Consider the following 19074-nt stretch of genomic DNA (forward strand, 5'->3'; position numbering starts at 1 on the left):
TAACCATCGATCATATAGCTAGCATTTACGCAATACAAGTTACTCCCTCCGTTCCAAAATGTAAGTCACTTTGAGAAAAAAAAATTGTACCAAATTATAAGTCACTTTACATTACCAATGAAACATTTAATGCTATTTTTCCTATTATACCTTTAACTTTTTATTACTCTTTCTTCTTTCAGATATTCAATTTATCTTTTATATACCATTAATGAAGGACAATTTTGTAAACTAACTCACAATTTCTCTTTTCCATACAACATTAATAACATTTCTCAATTTGTGTAATTTGGTCAAAGTGACTTACATTTTGGAACGGATGGAGTATTAAATTGGCCATTGGAGAGCTAGCTAGTATAAAAAAGAAAGGGAAAGCCTCAACCAACCACAACACATTCAAATTTGAATAACGCGTTTTTTCCGATTATAATTCTTTTTTGGCGGATTCTAGGGTGGGAGACCATGATAGGTCTTTCACCAATGAGTCATGTGTTTTGTGGACTGGATTGAATGTGTACTTGATATTATGATGTACTGTCAGTATTAAAATTTTTTTTTGAAAAAAAAGTTTTTGATATTTTTTCAGGAAAAAATGATCGATTTTTTTTCCGGAAAAAAGTTCCTGATTTTTTAGGGAAAAAGTTTCGATTTCAGATAAAAATAATTCCGGAGTTTTTCTGGAAAAAAAAAAGTTTCCGTTCTTTTTTCGAGAAAAAAAATTCGGATTTTTTCGGAAAAAAGATTTCGATTTTTTTTTTGAAAAAGTTCCGATGTTTTCCAGAAAAAAGTTCCCGATTTTTGGGGAAAATAGTTTTGAAATGTTCATCTGAAAAAGTATTGCTGATACAAAAAAGAGTGAAAAACAGAAAATATTTAAAACTTTTTTCCGAATAAAATATTAGAAATTTTCCATAAAAATATCGGAAACTTTTTTCCAAATAAAATATCGGAACTTTTTCCCGAAAAAAGAACGGAAACTTTTTTGTTCAGACAATACCTCCGGAATTGTTTTTTTTATCTAAAATCGATATTTTTTCCGTGAAATTCAGGAACTTTTTTCCGAAAAAAGAATCGAAAAATTTTTCCCCAAAAAAGATCGAAAACTTTTTCCCGAAAAAATCGGGAACTTTTTTTCAAAAATAAAAAATAATATAATACTGACAGTACACCATAATATCACGTACACATTCAATCCGGTCCACAAAACACATGGCTCATTGGTGAGAGCATAGTTTTAAAACCCGGACCGGTGATCGACCCGGTCGTAGCATTGGGTCACTGGTCTAACCGCACGACTATTGACCCGGTCTATATATATATATATAAAAAAAATATTTATGACTTGAATTTGATTGCTATAAAATTTAATCAAAAAAGTCTTTTAATTTTTTTTAATAAATATTCATATAACTAAAATAAAACACAAAAGCTTCTCATTATAATTTTTTTATTTTGATTCTAATATCTACTACATCATATTTTCTAATGTATATTTTGTTTTGATGCAAACAATAATTATATAGATAGAAATGAAAATATACAATAACTGTGATAAAAAATTAACAATATGAATGAATGACATGCAAAGGTTGGTTAAAAGAAAATGGAGACAAAGGTTAACTAAAAAAATAAATAGAATGATTTTTTTTCCAGGAAAAAGAAAAGAAAAGAAGAAGAATGGTCAAATGGCGTCATTTAAAAAAATAATAATAAGCTCAGGATAATTAGTAATAATATCATATACAAGTATAAAAAAAGTGAGTTTTGTAAAGATATATACTATTTTAGATAATGCTTCATCAGACAAATTCATTTGGCTTGATGGTAAAGTTTGAAGTTAAAGTATGGGAAGGTCGTGGGTTCTACACTCTCCAGCAGCATTTGGTAATTTTTTGAATTATTTCTTTCAATTCCTTCTTTTTTGGCCTTATAATTGCTTTTGTTTATTTATCTTATCATTTGTAATTTATTTACTCTAATGAGTTTTTTTTTTTTTTTCCTGATGGAATTCTAATGAATGCATGTTTTTTAGCTGAGAAATGGCTAACTAGGTACATTAGCTAGGTATATTGCAACTTGGCATTGAATTTTATTATCAAATGCGTCAAATTGTACTGGGAAATTATATATCATAAATAAAGAATAAAAATTCGATTTGATTTCGTGTCAAAAAAAAATGTTTATAAATTTGAGTTTTATTTCGTATTATATATTTGAGTGTAATTTGACAAAAGGATCAACACAACACTAATCTCTCTCTCTCTCTCAAATTGGTCGATCATGGCTTTCTTCATCTTAATCTTCTTCATGTTGCTTGTCTCAGTCTCACCCTCACCCTCAAGTTCTGCTTCATCATGGCTAACAGTTTCTCCTAAGAAATTCGTTGAATCTGCCAATGAAGTTAGAACATTTTTAGAACAAATGCATTCCACTTTATCAACCTTCAACAACAACACCTCTGGATTACCAAATGGCATTCAGGATTGCCTTGATTTACTTGACATGTCCTCCGAACAGCTTAGGATGTCTATGTCTGCCATGCAAAATCCCAAAGGTAAATACTCTGTTTCTGCAAACACACTATCCTCTGTTTCTGTTTCTGTTTATGTAACTAAATCACTTATTTTGTATGTGTGCATGCAGGGAAAGATCATAAACTTGGAACTGGAAATCTGAGCTCTGATCTAAGAACATGGCTGAGTGCTGTTCTTACAAACTCAGACACATGTATTGAAGGATTAGAACAAGGTACAGCTGTTAAGGGACTTGCATCAAAGGACCTTAATCGTGTAATGTCTATGGTTAAGACTCTGTTAGCTCAAGTGATTCCTGTCCATGTTGATCAAGTCAAGAAGGATCAGTTTCCATCCTGGATTAGTGAGGAGGACAAGATGCTATTGAGGGAGAATTTTAGAGTGAGGACTCCTGATGCTGTTGTGGCCACTGATGGAACTGGAGATTACAGTAAAGTGACGGACGCGATACGAGCGGCACCTGATTATAGCATGAAAAGATTTGTTATATATGTGAGGAGAGGTATTTATCTTGATGAATATGTTAGGATTAATGCAACCAAATGGAATATTATGCTCTTAGGTGATGGCATTGGTGCTACTGTTATCTCCGGTAGCCGGAATTATGCCGACGGTTATAAAACGTTCAACACTGCTACTTTTGGTAAGATTACAATATCACATTTCACTCTTTACAATATTATTACCTTTTTTTTTGTGGTTACTTCACAGTATTAGTATTACTGCTAATTGCTAATGTCTCTTTTGTTTTGTTTTATTTCTTTTATATATATATTTTGTTTTTATTTCTTTTTTGAAACATTCACATGTCACATTGTACGCTCTTTACACTCATTATAGTATTATTAGTATTATTATTGTAATTGGTTGAAAATTTAAGAAGTTTTATATTGGCAATCTATCGAAGATATAAAATAAATCTGTTTAATTTTTTTACAGTCTTGATAACTTGTTATTTTTTTACAGTCTTGATAATTCAATAGATTTAAGTAACATAATTTTCTGAATCTTGAATTTCTTAAATGTAAGTATTGTTCAATTTTCATGCCTTAATTTTCTTCTTTTATGTATGGACATGTGCAGCTGTTGATGCTGTAGGGTTTATAGCATGCAACATTTCGTTTGAAAACACAGCAGGACCTGAGAAGGACATGGCAGTAGCATTAAGGTCTGATTCGGATCTCTCTATATTTTATCGGTGTGGGATATACGGTTATCAAGATAGCCTATATCCCCACTCTAAGCGTCAATTCTACAAGGAGTGCATAATAGCGGGTACAGTCGATTTCATATTTGGAGATGCAACGGCTGTGTTTCAGAGCTGTCAGATTTTAGCCAAACAAGGGACACTTCGACAAAAAAACACTATCACCGCTCAAGGAAGAATAGACCCAGGCGAATCAACTGGTTTCTCGTTCCAGTTCTGTAATATTTCAGCTGACTATGACCTTAAAGCTACCACTGAAACATATCTCGGTAGACCTTGGAGGAATTTTTCACGAACGATTTTTATGGAATCCCACCTAAGTAACGTGATAGATCCCAAAGGGTGGTTAGAGATGGATGGAACTCACTATTCGGATACATCGACTTATTGTGAGTACAGTAATTTTGGAGCAGGTGCTAAGCTAGATAATCGGGTAAAATGGCCTGGGTATTATATATTGGATGAGAGGGAAGCTCAAGAGTTCAGCGTGGATAAATTCATTGAAGGGAATCTTTGGTTACCTTCCAGTGGTATTAACTACACGGGTGGTTTATAAGTATTTAACTGGATCAATTAAATAATTACACACTTGGTTTGGTTGTCTCTGTATAATAATGTACTAGTATTCAACTATTAAAATTAAAATATTTATAAAAGTTAAAGAACTTGATTATTAGTTAGTATTTTAAAATGTCTTTTTCGCGTCTAGCATTAATATTTGCACGATCATCCTATTCATGTTTTAAAGAGTTTTCATGTTAGTATAATAACATTGATGAACCTGGGCAAAGTAGAGTTAATTACTAGTATTTAACTACTATTTTTTTTTGAAGGAGTATTTAACTACTATATACTGTTACAAATACTGTTACAAATATTAATAAAGAGGTTTATATGAAGATAGAGTTTAATCGGCATCAAACTTGTGTTTAAAATAATAGAAGAATCAAACTGGTTCTTAATAGGAGAAAAATCAAATGCATGCGACCAAATGAGAAAAATCACACCAATCTCCAATAAATGCATGCAACCAAAACCGGTGATTATCCGAAAATTATCAAGTTTTTTTTTTAGCTATATTCTAATTAAGAAAATATTTAGCATCTCTGTTTATAACTTTTTTTAGAAAATCATATTCTCGCTTATTTGACACTATATGCTACATTTCTTGCTACTTATTGGTGGATCTAAATTGACAATTATATTGAGTGGCACATTTATGAGAGTTCAGGGTTAGAGGAATTTGGTCCTGGTGGTTGCATTCACTTTGATTGCACTTTGATATATATATATATATAAGATTAATTTGTTGCAAATTGAGGGCAATAGTTGCGATGGAGATATGATTATTGTTGATTTAAAATGGAGATAATGGAGATTAACTGATTAGGTGGAATTCATGATTAAGTAAAAATCAGAATAGAGTTTAGAAGTAAATTAGTGATTACAGAAAAATAGTGTTGATGGAGTGGAATTAGGAGTGTTCAGTAAAATTAGGAATAATTATCCCTATAAAATAACATTGAATTTTTTCTTGCTTAGTTGACAGAGTGAAGCAAAAGTAGGGATGAAAATTTGACTCATACTCAGAGGGTACCCGCAAAAATTACCCACAACGGGTAGGGTAAAAACACGCATTTTGGGTACGGGCACGGGTATGGGTAATTACCCGCAAAAATGAACGGATATAGGTGCGGGTACGGGTACCTTAGTACTCACCCCTCCTCATACCCGCATAATATATATTTATTTATTTTATTTATATTATTATATTATAATACATGTAAATCAATTTAAAACAATACAACTCTACTAAATTATTACATATTTTTAATAAAAATGTTTATTATAACATAATATAAAAATAATGTGAATATCTATACAAAAAAAAAGTAAATATTTAACATAAATATGAACTTTAACATAAGGTTAATAATAATTTTGTTTATAATTTTCATTAGTCAATATTAAAATCTTTGAATTTTTTTTATTTCTATTAAAATTATATGATATTTTATAATTGATCAATTTTTTTTAGTAAAAATGCGGGTTACGGGTATGGGTACCTAGGTACCCATAGGGTATGAGGACGGGGACAAAAGTTATTATCCACGCGGGTATGGTGGGTACGGGTATTTTTTCAATCCGCGGGTATGGGGATGGGTACTATAGTACCCTACCCATACCCTACCCATTGTCATCCCTAAGCAAAAGAAAGAGATTAAATAAGAGAGAGTAAAAAATAAAAATAGGAGTGTTGAGTAAAATTAAGAATAATTATCTCTACAAAATAACATTGAATGCACACTTTTTTTTTCCTTGCTTAGTTGAAAGAGTGAAGCAAAACAAATGAATTAAATAAGAGAGAGTAACCAATCGTTAGTTGGTTCAGTGGTGATTGGTGCTGAACTTGGTAGGGAGGACCGCGGTTCGATCCCCCACAACTGCGATCGGGAGGGGGCTGGAACCACTTGATGCCAGAACTGACCCCCGAACCAGATTCAACTGGTGGTGAAAAGCCGAAAGAAAAAAAAAGAGAGAGTAAAAATATGAGTGTTGAGTAAAATTAAGAATAATTATACCTACAAAATAACATTACACAGTTTTTTTTTTCCTTAGTGGATATGTGGCCATTGCTTTGATTAAATTGAATGGGAATAAATGTACCCAATTTTTTTTAGCTAGAAAGACAGCAAAAATTACATGAAAATGAAAAATTAAATTTTGGCCTCCATAAGATATTTGATCCTAGTGGTTGCATGCACTTTGATTGCTTTCCATAAAATGTTTGTTGCTAAACAACACGCAAAAATTATGAACCTCTTTAATTGCTTCTTGTGACCAAGTTTGATATATATAGACCTTAAATAAATAAAAATTTATGATGGAAAAAAATAAATAAATAGTACAATAGATTATAAGGACATTCGTAAACAAATAATTGAACACAAATGATTAAGAAATTCCTTTAAAAATAAATTATTTAAGAGAATAGGAGTTAAATTTCTAAAAGAATCATTTTTTTTGGTCAAAAACAATTTTTTATTATACCTTAATTATTTTTTGTTTAAAATCTCAATCACCAACTCATTTCATTTTTTTGATTAAGGGGGATAAAAAAAAAAACATGGACGCTATGGGTTATTGTTTTTTAATGTGAAAAATGTGTTTCTATGGGTTATCATTAGTTTTTTTTTTTCAAACCCGTATCTTGAGGTGGCTTTAGGAATTTTTCTGGTCACATTAAAGTCAACAAGTCTGAAAATGGAATTGGGCTTTAGCATTATAAACTACTAAAAAAAAAATAATTACTTTTACCACCTCCTGATTTTCAGGCTTGCTCTACGAATTTATCAAAATATTCCCGTCCGCTACATAAGTAGCGAACTCCTCAAAAAACACCTTACCAACACCCTACTTTTATAACGTCCGCTACTTAAGTAACAGATGTTATAAAAATGAAAATTTTAAAATAATATCATCCGCTACTTAAATAATGGAATGATAAAACGAAAAAGTCTTGGGGCGCGCGAATAATCGGTAAGGCGGCAAAAATAATTTTAAAAATCAGGGTTGCCAAACCTACTTTTAAGAGAAATAAGTTTTTTGTTTTGGCCAAACAAACACGCCTTTAAGTGGATGATGTAACATAACAACAATAGTCCGACACATCATACATACTTATCCGATTTGTCTTGTACTTCAAATTTAGTGTTAGGGTTGCGGATTGACATAAGACGTGGCCAACAACCTAGTTATAATCCTGTAGGTAATTATTTATCCTAGGAGTATTTTTTTTAAAAAATCACAATTAAAATTTGTACTTTATCAGTAGTAATTTTTTTGGGACCAAACAGGAAAAACATTTTTTATTTAAAAACATTTTTCTTTTTCTTTTTTTAATTAAAAAATATAAATAACTACATACATTTTTGTTAGAGGAACAAGAAAAACAACATCTAAAGAAATGCATATAAGTTTTATCTTTTTTTTAAAGCAATTTTTAAAGAATTTAATTTACATGTACCGTCAGTCTAAAATTATTTTTGCACATGCGTCTAATAATATATCGACACATCAGATATGATAATTAAAAACACATAATGTGTCACATTCATTAAATGATGTGGCAACGCGTCATTGAAAGTATGTGTAAAAAAAATTTACACCGACAATGCACAACAATTAAACTCATTTTTAAATATAATAATGTGAAATTTATAGTTTTACACAAAATGTACCATGCTTAATCTTATTATAATTGAAATAAATAATTTAAAATTAATTTAAAAATTGGCTCCATATATATCACCAATCACCAATCACCAATCATTGACATTTGGTTTGTAATGTGAGTTCCTCCAAACTTTGCATCGATCAGTTATTATTATTAATATTAATTACACATCATCATCATCATCATCATCATCTTGATCACTGACTCATACATACATACATTCAAATATTATATTAAAGACTCCCACGGAACCTGCCATTCACAAATCACAACGATTCATTATTTCACTCAACAAACAACAACCATATATGGATATGGAAAAAAATCGGTTGGGAAGGGATAAAATTCTTAATCAAGAAACGTGTAATTTTTTTTGATTTAATTAGTGAAATGGTCCCTTAAAGATATTTTAGGTTTAACAATAGTCCCTTCAAGAAAAAAAGTTCCCGTTTGGTCCATTAAAGATATTACCGTTTGATATATTGGTCATTTCCGTTAATTTATCAACCCCAAATGTATTAGGTGGACCATCATTGTAGGTGGTCCACCATATACCTCAATACCTTTTTTATTCTTAACCCATTGGATCTTTTAGAAAAAAAATAAACCATTAGATTTTTTATGTACACCAAATCTAATGGTGCACCATCATCTTCTTCATCCTTCATCTTCTTCCTCCATTCCTTCATGTTCTTCACAACTTCATCATTCAAGCCCAAAATTTCAAAACAAATCCAAAATAAATAAATCTCAAAATTGCAAAAAATCTTAACTTTTTTATCAAAATCTTAAATCAATATTCAGAAAATCAAAACCCATAAAATCTAAAACTGAGAAGAAAAAAAAATTGGGAGTTTTATGTAGAAAATTTCTGGAAATTAAACCCAAAAATTTTCAACACAACAAGAACGAACAACAAGAACAACAACAACAACAGCTTACTCTGATTTAAGAACACGACAGCAAGATGAACAACAACAAGAACAAGAACAACAGAAAATTGGGAGTATTAACACAACAAGAACAACATGATTTGATGAGTGACAATGGTGAATAGAACCCAGCAAATTTCAGAAAACCAAAAACTCAAACCCATTTGTTTACAAAACTCAAGATGCAAGATCTGAGTTGCTGAAAGATGAAAATTTAATTGGAGATCTAACCCCTTTTGTGATCAGTTTGTTTACTTTGTCCCCTTGGTTTAACATCAAGGTACTTCACCAAATTGTTTTCCTTCTAGTAGCAACAGAACAAAGACTTGCGTACTATGGCTGCAAGTCTTTAGATGATTGAGTGGTTCACTATCATATGTTAGTGGTTCACTATTAGATATAATAGACCAACAAGATCTAATGGTTTTATTTTTGTCAAGAAAAATTGAATGGTTAAAATTTAAAATATTATTAAGGTCCACGGTGTACTATTATGTATATTGGTTCACCATACACAACCACAATGCCACGTGTCAATAGTTAACGTTTTTTACAAAAAATGGACAGAAATGACCAATTTGTCAAACACTCAAACGGTAATATCTTTAAGGGACCAAACCAAAACTTTTTTTCTTTAAGGACCATTGTGAAACCTAAAATGTTTTCAAGGGACCATTTTACTAATTAAACCTTTTTTTTTACTTGATTAGGATATCTTTTTTTATTAAACATATGATATTTTACTAAACATTGGTAATATATAAGCATTATTATAAGGCCTCAAAATTAATCTATTGAGTACATTTGATATTTTATAAACACTAACCATATATAATAATTATTATTATTATATTAATTCAACATTTCCAGTTGAGCCCCTCAAAATTTTGAGGCTCGATGTTGTCGCTCACCCTGCACCTCATAGGGACGGACCTGATCTTAATGTCATTGTTTTGACCCCTTTTTTGTCCAAGAAATGTCTATATATTATATTAAACATATATAATTTCATATTTTGTTAAAAAAATATTAAAAACATATCAAAATGTTGTCCATTAGGATTAAAAACAAAATAGATCGATATTATTTTAAGGATAAAAACATTTGATTTTTTTTTTTGTCAAGTAGGCATAATGACTAGAAATTTCATTTTTAAGGTGGATAAGTGAGATGACCGGGGTTCGAACCTTGGCCTCCTGCATATATAATACAATGTTCATGCCAACTGAACTAAACTCACGGAATAACATTTGATTTTTTTGTTTTATAAGAACAAAAAGCAAAATTCGTTAATTTTATAAGATGAAAATGTCTAGAGTTCTCCCATAATGGGTCGAACCTTCTTTGTTCTAGAGGTAATAATATTTTATTATCTAAAAATATGATTATGTATAATTTACGCGTCCATTGCGAGTTTAGGCGCCTAATCAAATAATTATCCTGCCTAACATCTACTCAAAACCCTTTGATATTCCTTTTATTTTTGTCCTTCCAATAGATGCTATAAATGAGGACCCTTCATTTTCCTCCGCTCTTTTTCAACGCCAAGGAATACTATCAACCTTTAACAAATGCACGGCTAACAACAATTTTGTGGAGTGTTATTTCACTTTTTTTTATTTATATTTTTGTCCCTTAATTAAATTAATTAATCATAGGTTTACTATTTTATTCCATAATTTTTTTATTTCATTTTGGTCCTTAAGCTATAAACATTATACAATTTGATCCTTTAATTTTTTTTATTTCATTTTGCTCTATTAAGTTTGAATAATCGACACTTTAATCCTTTAAGTAACTAAATTTTGACAATTTAATCCTTCTAACCATTAAGTTTAAGCCAAAATTGCATTTAAGCCAACAAAAATCTTTCTAATTTAAACTTTGTGCAAAATATTTTTAGTAATTAGAGTTTGTACTATTACTCATCAAGAGCATTGATATATATGGAGGAGGGAAGAAGAGAAGAGAGAAAGTCAAAAAGAATATAATTTTTTTTATTTAATAAGAGTTCACTTTACATGATGCATAAGATCTATTTACTGATAAATATAATGGGCCAATAACATAAATCAATAATTTATATGAAAACCCACTGATATTCATAACAAAATTATATTTTTTTAAAAATTAAAATTTTTCTTTCTTAAAATTAAAAATGATTAAATTGTTTTTTTTTAACATTTTTATGTTGTAAATGCAATCTATCAATTGTTATAAAATAAATATACTCTCTCGATTCACACCAAGAAAAACCAATATTCTACTCACCCATACAGTTCCGTCTAGTTTGGTTTGTAACGTGAGTTCCTCCAAACTTTGCATCGATCAGTTATTATTATTAATATTAATTACACATCATCATCATCATCATCTTGATCACTGACTCATACATACATACATTCAAATATTATATTCAAGACTCTCACGGAACCTGCCATTCACAAATCACAACGATTCATTATTTCACTCAACAAACAACAACAACCTTGTTTTCAAGAATCTTGTGTTCTTTTTGGTACTACTACTACGATGATGTTTGGAAATGGTGTTGTTGGGATATTATCAGAATCTGTGGATAAGTGGGAAAGAAGAGCACCTTTGACTCCATCACACTGTGCTAGATTACTTCATCATCATGGTGTCTCCCAAATCATTGTTCAACCTTCTACTAACAGAATTCATCATGATGTTCTTTATGAAGAAGTTGGTTGTCATATTTCACAAGATTTGTCATCATGTGGTCTCATCCTTGGCATCAAACAACCAAAGGTACAACAATTCTTTCCACCCCTTTTTTGTTGGTATCTGCACGGCGCTGCAATTGCAGAGACTAATCATTCAATGTAATTGAAAACTATTTAAAGAATTTACGTCTCATAATAATATATGATTTTCCATACCGACTAGGGATCAAATCATCTACATGCATATATTATTGTGTTTTTAGTGTTCATGATGTGCCAGCTCAATAGTAATAGTTTGGCATTGTAATCTTAAGGCACAAAGTTCAAATTCCATACAAGATAGTTGTAAAATCGTTGTTAATGTCGCGATTATTAATCATTTTTCTATGCCATTTTTTTTAAATGATTGTGATGCAGTTAGAGATGATATTGCCAAATAGAGCTTATGCCTTCTTTTCTCATACTCACAAAGCACAGAAAGAAAATATGCCTTTGCTGGATAAGGTGTGTGTCCCTCAAACATAATCACTTCACATTTGTGGTGGATTTCTTCTTTCCTCGTCTAACTTGTAATTTCATTTTTCTAACCTTGTTATAGATTCTAGCTGAGAGAGCATCATTATATGACTATGAATTAATTGTTGGGGAAAATGGGAAAAGGTTACTTGCATTTGGAAATTTTGCTGGTAGAGCCGGAATGATTGATTTCTTACGCGGATTAGGACAGCGTAAGAGAAATTTTCATCCTATTTTATTTTCAAAGTGTGATTTTATAATTTAATTATCTAGTAGTGATGATGAGTAAGTGATTTTCAAGCTTGAGTTGTTATTTGTTTGTGTATTTAACAGGGTATTTAAGTCTTGGATATTCAACACCTTTTCTGTCACTTGGATCATCATACATGTATCCTTCATTGGCTGCTGCTAAGGCTGCTGTTATTTCTGTTGGTGAAGAAATTGCAACTCAAGGATTGCCATTGGGGATTTGTCCTCTTGTTTTTGTCTTTACTGGTTCAGGAAATGGTATGCTAATAGTCTAATACACTCTTTAAGTTTTGCATTGTCTATGAAACACTGACATAGACACAAACACGACACTGATAATAATTTGAGAAAATAGAATAATTGAATGCAGCTACTTGTATCAGTGTGGTGTCGGTGTCAGACATATTGCGTTGTTGTAGGGAAATCATACTTCGAATCTGCATAATGACGAGTTAAAATTGAATTCATCCCTGAAAAGTGACTCTAACACTCAAAATTGACTCTTCCTGTTTTTTTGTAGTTTGCTCTGGTGCACAGGAGATATTTAAGCTTCTTCCCCATACCTTTGTGGATCCATCTAGGCTAAGCGAACTACAAAACAAGGTAAATTTTCAGTATGCAGTGATATCGGGTTTGTGTTAGGAATCTTAGCTATTTATTTATTGTGTTAAAACTATTCTATGGTGTATAAGAAAACCTATTGAAAATGCTATGTTATTGTTGCTTTTTTGAGATGCCTAACATATGTCATGAACTTTTCCTCTTATGTACTTTGTTTAACAGGAAACAAATCAAGCAAAGCATGGATCAAAAAGAATTTTCCAAGTTTATGGTTGTATTGTGACTGCTAAAGACATGGTTGAACCCAAAGATCCCATGAAAGTGTTTGACAAAGTGAGTTTTAGAATCTCCTATTACCTATTTAATCAACTAATGTCTAATAATGCCTCTTTCCCTAAGATTTGTATCTAATATGCTAACCTGATATGGTTATCTCAGGTAGACTACTATGCACACCCTGAACATTACAATCCAATTTTTCATGAAAAAGTAGCACCATACGCATCCGTTATTGGTAGGTCCATTCATGCTTACTACTGATATTTGATACATTTTGGTCTGAAATGTTGCTTGAAATTTCTTTCCCCTTAACAAAAGCACCACGAGTCTATGACTAACATTTGGTTATGTTAGTTAATTGCATGTATTGGGAGAAAAGATTTCCTCCGTTATTGAGCTATAAGCAGATTCAAGATTTGATGAGAAAGGGGTGTCCACTTGTTGGAATAGCGGACATAACTTGTGATATAAGCGGTTCACTTGAGTTTGTTAACCACGCTACATCAATTGATTCACCCTTTTTCAGGTATACCATGTCACTTTTTTTTTGGTGAGGTTATTAATTTTTTATATCTTTGTGATGTTTATTTCAAATTGTTTTTAGATATGATGCAATAACGGATTCCTACCACAATGACATGGACGGGAATGGAGTTATATGTTTAGCTGTTGACATTCTTCCAACAGAATTTGCAAAAGAGGTAAGTGCATTACACATCCATTGGATAAGAGAACGCTATAACAGGTTTTGAAAATGATTGAATATTCAATTTCATTATATGGCTAGGCTACACAATATTTTGGAAACGTACTGTCCCAATTTGTCACACATTTGGCTTCTGCTACAGACATTACAACCTTGCCTGCTCACTTAAGGAGAGCTTGCATAGTTCATGGAGGTGTCCTAACCTCCTTATATGATTATATCCCTCGCATGCGGAAATCTGATTCTGAGTATGTTCTCATCTACTTTTCATTAACTAACTCTAATAAACTTCCTTTGCTTCTTTTTTACAGCACTTTTTATTTTCACACTTACAATAGCCTCTTAAAATGGCTTGCAGGGATGCATCAGAAAACTCAGCAGCAAATTCTTTATCTACCAAAACCAAATACAACACATCGGTGCGTTCATCAGTTTCAATATTATTATCCATTGATTTTACTATATATGTCAAAAATTAATTTGTGTAGTAGATAATCCTGCTGTTTGATATTTAATCTTCTGATCATGTTCGCTGAATATGACTGACAGGTATCGCTGAGTGGTCACTTATTTGATCAGTTTCTGATAAATGAGGCACTAGATATTATTGAATCAGCCGGAGGATCGTTCCACTTGGTCAATTGTCATGTTGGTCAGAGTGTTGATGCAATATCATACTCCGAACTTGAAGTAAGTAGTCATTTATTTCAAACTGGAATGATTACTTATGGGCAAAGATATAGTGATATTGACATTGTTAGATTGTGATTTTTAATAGTCATACAGTATATAGATTTTTGTCAAATAGCTTTTTGATTTTGATGTTTTGTTGCCATTTGAACAATATGATTCTTTCATGTTATGTTAAAATTAAAAAATTATTTTATATTGATATACCCTTACCTTTGTTTTTGTCAAAAATGTCGTGCCTGTACCGTTCCCATGATTATATTCTGAATACACTGCAATTTTTGTCATGTTACTCAATTGCATTCAGTGTCTTCTTCTGTTTCTCCATGCCTCTCTCTCAGAGGGGTGCCAATTCAAGCATGGCCATTGTGGGCCAGGACAAATTCAGGATGGGACATAACATTTGGCTTGATACTCTTTGGTTTATAGTCTTTTTTTTAATGGAAAATATGCTTATGATTTTTGTAATAACATGCTGTGTTGTCAACAGGTTGGTGCGGACGATAAGGCTGTTCTGGATCAAATCATTGATTCGTTAACCTCTCTTGCTAATCCAACCGAAAGTAATAGATTTTCAAATCAAAATTCAAGTAAAATTTCACTTAAGCTGGGTAAAGTTCAAGAGAACGGTATGGAGAAGGAATCTGATCCAAAAAAGAAGGCTGCAGTTTTAATTCTTGGTGCTGGTCGAGTCTGTCAGCCAGCTGCTGAAATGATATCATCATTTGGAACAAGTCAGTGGTATAAAACATTGTTGGAAGATGATTTTGAAGATCAAATTGATGTCGATGTGATTGTGGGATCTTTGTACCTGAAGGATGCAGAACAGGTATATTTGCTTTGACATTTTAGTTCTTTGACATGGAAGCAGAACTAGTATTTGCCGAAGGATCCTAGATTTGATTTTAGATCAGTGCAGATTGTTGAGGGCATTCCAAATGTAACTGGAATTCAGCTTGATGTGACGGATAATGCCAATCTTTTTAAGCGCATTTCACAGGTACAATCGTCTTTTGGAAGCATTTTCTGCCGATATCTTAACTGTTTCTTTAGAAAGAATATTGCAATAACCTATTGTTCTTTATTGTGTTCTTAGGATTCTGTTTATACTTTATAGTCATATCTTAACATTTTGGTTTTCCTTTTTTGCAGGTGGATGTTGTTATAAGTTTGTTGCCCCCTAGTTGTCACATTATTGTAGCAGATGCTTGCATTCAGGTGCTTTGTATTTTTATGTTATTATTCAATATTTAACTAAAATGATATCTCTTTAGGCAAAAAATAAACAAACTATAGTAACATCGAATTTCCGAGAAAGCATGTCCAGATAGGAATTAATTGAACTTATGATCTAATATAAGACTTGAATTCACTTCTTGATGCAGTTGAAAAAACATCTGGTCACTTCTAGCTATGTTGATAGCTCCATGTCAATGCTAGATGATAAGGCTAAAGATGCTGGTATAACAATTCTTGGTGAGATGGGATTGGACCCAGGAATAGGTATGACCTATATATTATGATATTAAATCATCCTTTTCCAGAACTTATGCAAGCATAAAATAGTCTAAAATAATCCTTTTCATCCCAACACATTGGCTGAAAGCTTCTGAAAATATATAATCTGCAAAAGCTTGACACATTTCCAACCAACGCGTCTTGTAATAACTTTGTAACTGATTGATGATCCAGATCACATGATGGCAATGAAGATGATCGACGAGGCACACATGCAGAAGGGGAAAATAAAGTCTTTCACTTCATACTGCGGTGGACTTCCATCTCCTGAAGATGCTAACAATCCATTAGCATATAAATTCAGGTACTTCTTGGAATATCTGTATCTATGCAACAGTTCCCTAATGGTTCTAAAATGAACTCACTTTTCGGAGTTGAATAGCTGGTAATTTGTCACATTTGTGGTATATCACTTGTTGATCTGATGTGATGACTTAGTGATCACATAGTTATATATCTTTTTACTGTCATAGTACAAAAATTTATGGTTGTTGGCATTGCTATAATGGCTCATTTGGTTGCCGATTATTTCAGCTGGAATCCTGTAGGGGCCATCCGAGCTGGGCGAAATCCTGCCACTTACAAAGACCATGGCAAAACTGTACATATTGATGGTAAGCTTTCAAGCATATTTCTGTAATATGTATGCATACATTTATTGTCAATATTCGATAATATGCATGGAATTTTTTATAATTTGACTATAGGAGAAGTCTTGCATAATTTATTTGTTCCATTTTGATTGAGTCTTATCCTCATGTGTTACATACAGTTGCTTGAAGCACTCATAAGCTCACTGCATAATACTTGTTTATTGGACAGGGGAAAATCTTTATGATTCAGCTACAAGACTAAGGATACCTGACTTTCCTGCTTTTGCTTTGGAATGTCTTCCAAACCGCAACTCCTTACTTTACGGAGATTTATATGGAATAGGATCTGAAGCATCAACTATCTTTCGAGGAACACTCCGTTATGAAGGCATGGTTTCTATATGTTTCTACTATTTTTCAGTCCAACTTCTTCCACTGATAAATAACATTCTCTGATACATACTTTATCTACATTAGTCAATATTTGGGGAAGCAGTGCCATTCTTTGAATCATGTTTAAATTAACTAATCCAGGCTTTGTGTGTTCGTGTAAGAAAAGTTTATTTATCTTTATGGAACTTATTTTTAGCAACTCCGTGTACAGGGTTTAGTGAGATCATGGCGACACTTTCTAGGATTGGCTTATTCAATAATGAAGCTAATCCAATTCTAAAGAATGAAGAGAGACCAACCTTTCGAAAATTCATGTTTGACCTTCTGAAAATTGTTCATGAAGATTCAGATGGAGGATTGATAAGAGAGGAGGATATCACAGAAAGAATATTAACACTAGAACATTGCAAAGATCGAAGATCTGCAACGATGACAGCAAAAACAATCATGTAAGCCATTTAACACCCTCTTATTATTATTATTATTATTACCGGAAAATCATTGTCTTAACCTGATTGTATTCTCTCGTGTAGATTTTTGGGACTTCTTGGTCAAACAGAAATCCCTGCGTCATGCAAAAGTGCTTTTGAGGTTGCATGTTTCCGCATGGAGGAGAGATTATCCTACTCCAACACAGAAAAGGTATATTACTTTGAATCCATATGGAATTCTAAGTTCTTCCAGCGTACGAGCTCCTTAGGAACCAAACATTGCAAAACAAAGTTATGACATTTACTACTTACTATAATTTTTCCAACATTAAGAAAAAACAAAATTGTTGCTGAATTTGTGTATCACCTTTGACAACACTGATAAAAAAAATGCCGTTGAATTCGTGTATCGCCTTAAATACCAATGAAACAACTTATTTGCAGGAATGTGAAAAGGTTACTTATTAAAGCATGCATTTAGTATATAGTACATTAATTTATATCTGATTTGTAAGCAGGATATGGTGCTTTTGCACCATGAAGTGGAGGTAGAATACCCAAACAGCCAAATAACAGAGAAGCATAGAGCTACTTTGCTTGAATTTGGGAAGATTGCTGATGGAAAAACCACTACTGCCATGGCACTTACTGTTGGTATTCCAGCTGCTGTTGGAGCTCTGGTACTTTCCCTCCCTTTTTTGTTCTCTAAACTGTGTATTCCAAGTAAACACTGTTTGTGAATTTGTGGTATCTTTTTCTGCAGCTATTACTGACAAACAAAATTCAGACAAGAGGTGTCTTAAGGCCCATCATACCTGAAGTATACACTCCAGGTGACTGCATATTTTGTTTTGATTGGTTTCTCCATTTGTTAGAATATAGCAATTTTTATAAATGCTTATTTGTGGGTTGTGGTCTTTGCAGCATTGGATATTATACAAGCTTATGGCATCAAGTTGATTGCGAAGAATGAGTAAAATAGTATGTGTATATTTGAAGCGAGTACTCGATATAATGTAAATAATTTGGACTATAATAATCGTTGTATATCTGTTGAATCAGAACTACATATCAGCAATGCAATAAAAGAGAATTACATAGCAGCTGGTACCAATGATATCATCACATTCAACATCCCAAAATACAAAACGATACTGCAAATCACGACTTTTGACATCTAGTTCAACTTTATGTTTGTCAACAAATCAAATGTTACGTGAAAGTTGTGACAGAAATGAAGACACAAAGATACAAATAAGGGTTATAAATAATTATGTTCACATTTACATTTGTAAAGCTAATGGACTTTTTCGGTCCAAACTGGTATCACTTTCATTATTGAATAATAATAATAATATAAACCCCCTTAATTGTTCACCAGAACATTTTGGCGCCCACTGTGGGGCTGAGGTAAAACAATTTTCCAGCCTATCACAAAGATCTAGAGGAAAGCGATAAGCATCTTCACATGGCTGGAGATCATAACCACCATGAAAGCCCTGGCACCAATGCTGCGACTCTGCAAGCAGCCGTCCAAGAGA

The 19074-nt window shown here is 32.1% G+C and overlaps 2 protein-coding genes across 4 annotated transcripts; both read left to right on the top strand.

Moving 5' to 3' along the window:
* The first annotated feature begins 2280 nt into the window (after positions 1-2280).
* LOC123904670 (pectinesterase/pectinesterase inhibitor PPE8B-like) lies at positions 2281-4297 on the top strand. Its single transcript, XM_045954305.1, has 3 exons — positions 2281-2554; positions 2644-3177; positions 3618-4297. The coding sequence occupies exons 1-3, from the start codon at positions 2281-2283 to the stop codon at positions 4295-4297; spliced, it is 1488 nt and encodes a 495-aa protein (XP_045810261.1).
* Positions 4298-8187: 3890 nt separating this feature from the next.
* On the top strand, positions 8188-18636 carry LOC123907166 (alpha-aminoadipic semialdehyde synthase). Of its 3 annotated transcripts, XM_045957309.1 has the most exons (26): positions 8188-8281; positions 8902-8914; positions 11388-11682; positions 12015-12101; positions 12196-12325; positions 12447-12620; positions 12883-12965; positions 13146-13256; positions 13362-13437; positions 13557-13728; positions 13807-13903; positions 13990-14156; positions 14267-14327; positions 14458-14598; positions 15089-15427; positions 15518-15598; positions 15751-15816; positions 15984-16101; positions 16291-16420; positions 16651-16730; positions 16939-17097; positions 17314-17551; positions 17636-17744; positions 18052-18213; positions 18297-18366; positions 18458-18636. In XM_045957309.1, the coding sequence occupies exons 3-26, from the start codon at positions 11443-11445 to the stop codon at positions 18508-18510; spliced, it is 3144 nt and encodes a 1047-aa protein (XP_045813265.1). In that variant the 5' UTR covers positions 8188-8281; positions 8902-8914; positions 11388-11442; the 3' UTR covers positions 18511-18636. The 3 variants fall into 3 exon arrangements, with proteins under 3 accessions (XP_045813265.1, XP_045813264.1, XP_045813266.1); XM_045957308.1 differs by lacking the exons at positions 8188-8281; positions 8902-8914 and having other exon boundaries at positions 11104-11682; XM_045957310.1 differs by lacking the exons at positions 8188-8281; positions 8902-8914; positions 11388-11682; ... (5 more) ...; positions 13362-13437; positions 13557-13728 and having other exon boundaries at positions 13830-13903; positions 14051-14156.
* Positions 18637-19074: the final 438 nt, after the last annotated feature.

Source organism: Trifolium pratense, linkage group LG2 (genome assembly GCF_020283565.1).
Source record: "Trifolium pratense cultivar HEN17-A07 linkage group LG2, ARS_RC_1.1, whole genome shotgun sequence".
NCBI lineage: Eukaryota > Viridiplantae > Streptophyta > Magnoliopsida > Fabales > Fabaceae > Trifolium > Trifolium pratense.

Bases quoted from the DNA above. Each gene is read 5' to 3' on its own strand.
- LOC123904670 (XM_045954305.1), top strand. From the start codon at position 2,281: ATGGCTTTCTTCATCTTAATCTTCTTCATGTTGCTTGTCTCAGTCTCA. The intron at 2,555-2,643 runs GTAAATACTCTG...GTGTGCATGCAG, and splicing joins TGCCATGCAAAATCCCAAAG to GGAAAGATCATAAACTTGGA. The intron at 3,178-3,617 runs GTAAGATTACAA...GGACATGTGCAG, and splicing joins GTTCAACACTGCTACTTTTG to CTGTTGATGCTGTAGGGTTT.
- LOC123907166 (XM_045957309.1), top strand. From the start codon at position 11,443: ATGATGTTTGGAAATGGTGTTGTTGGGATATTATCAGAATCTGTGGAT. The intron at 14,328-14,457 runs GTGCGTTCATCA...TATGACTGACAG, and splicing joins AAACCAAATACAACACATCG to GTATCGCTGAGTGGTCACTT. The intron at 16,731-16,938 runs GTAAGCTTTCAA...TTTATTGGACAG, and splicing joins CAAAACTGTACATATTGATG to GGGAAAATCTTTATGATTCA.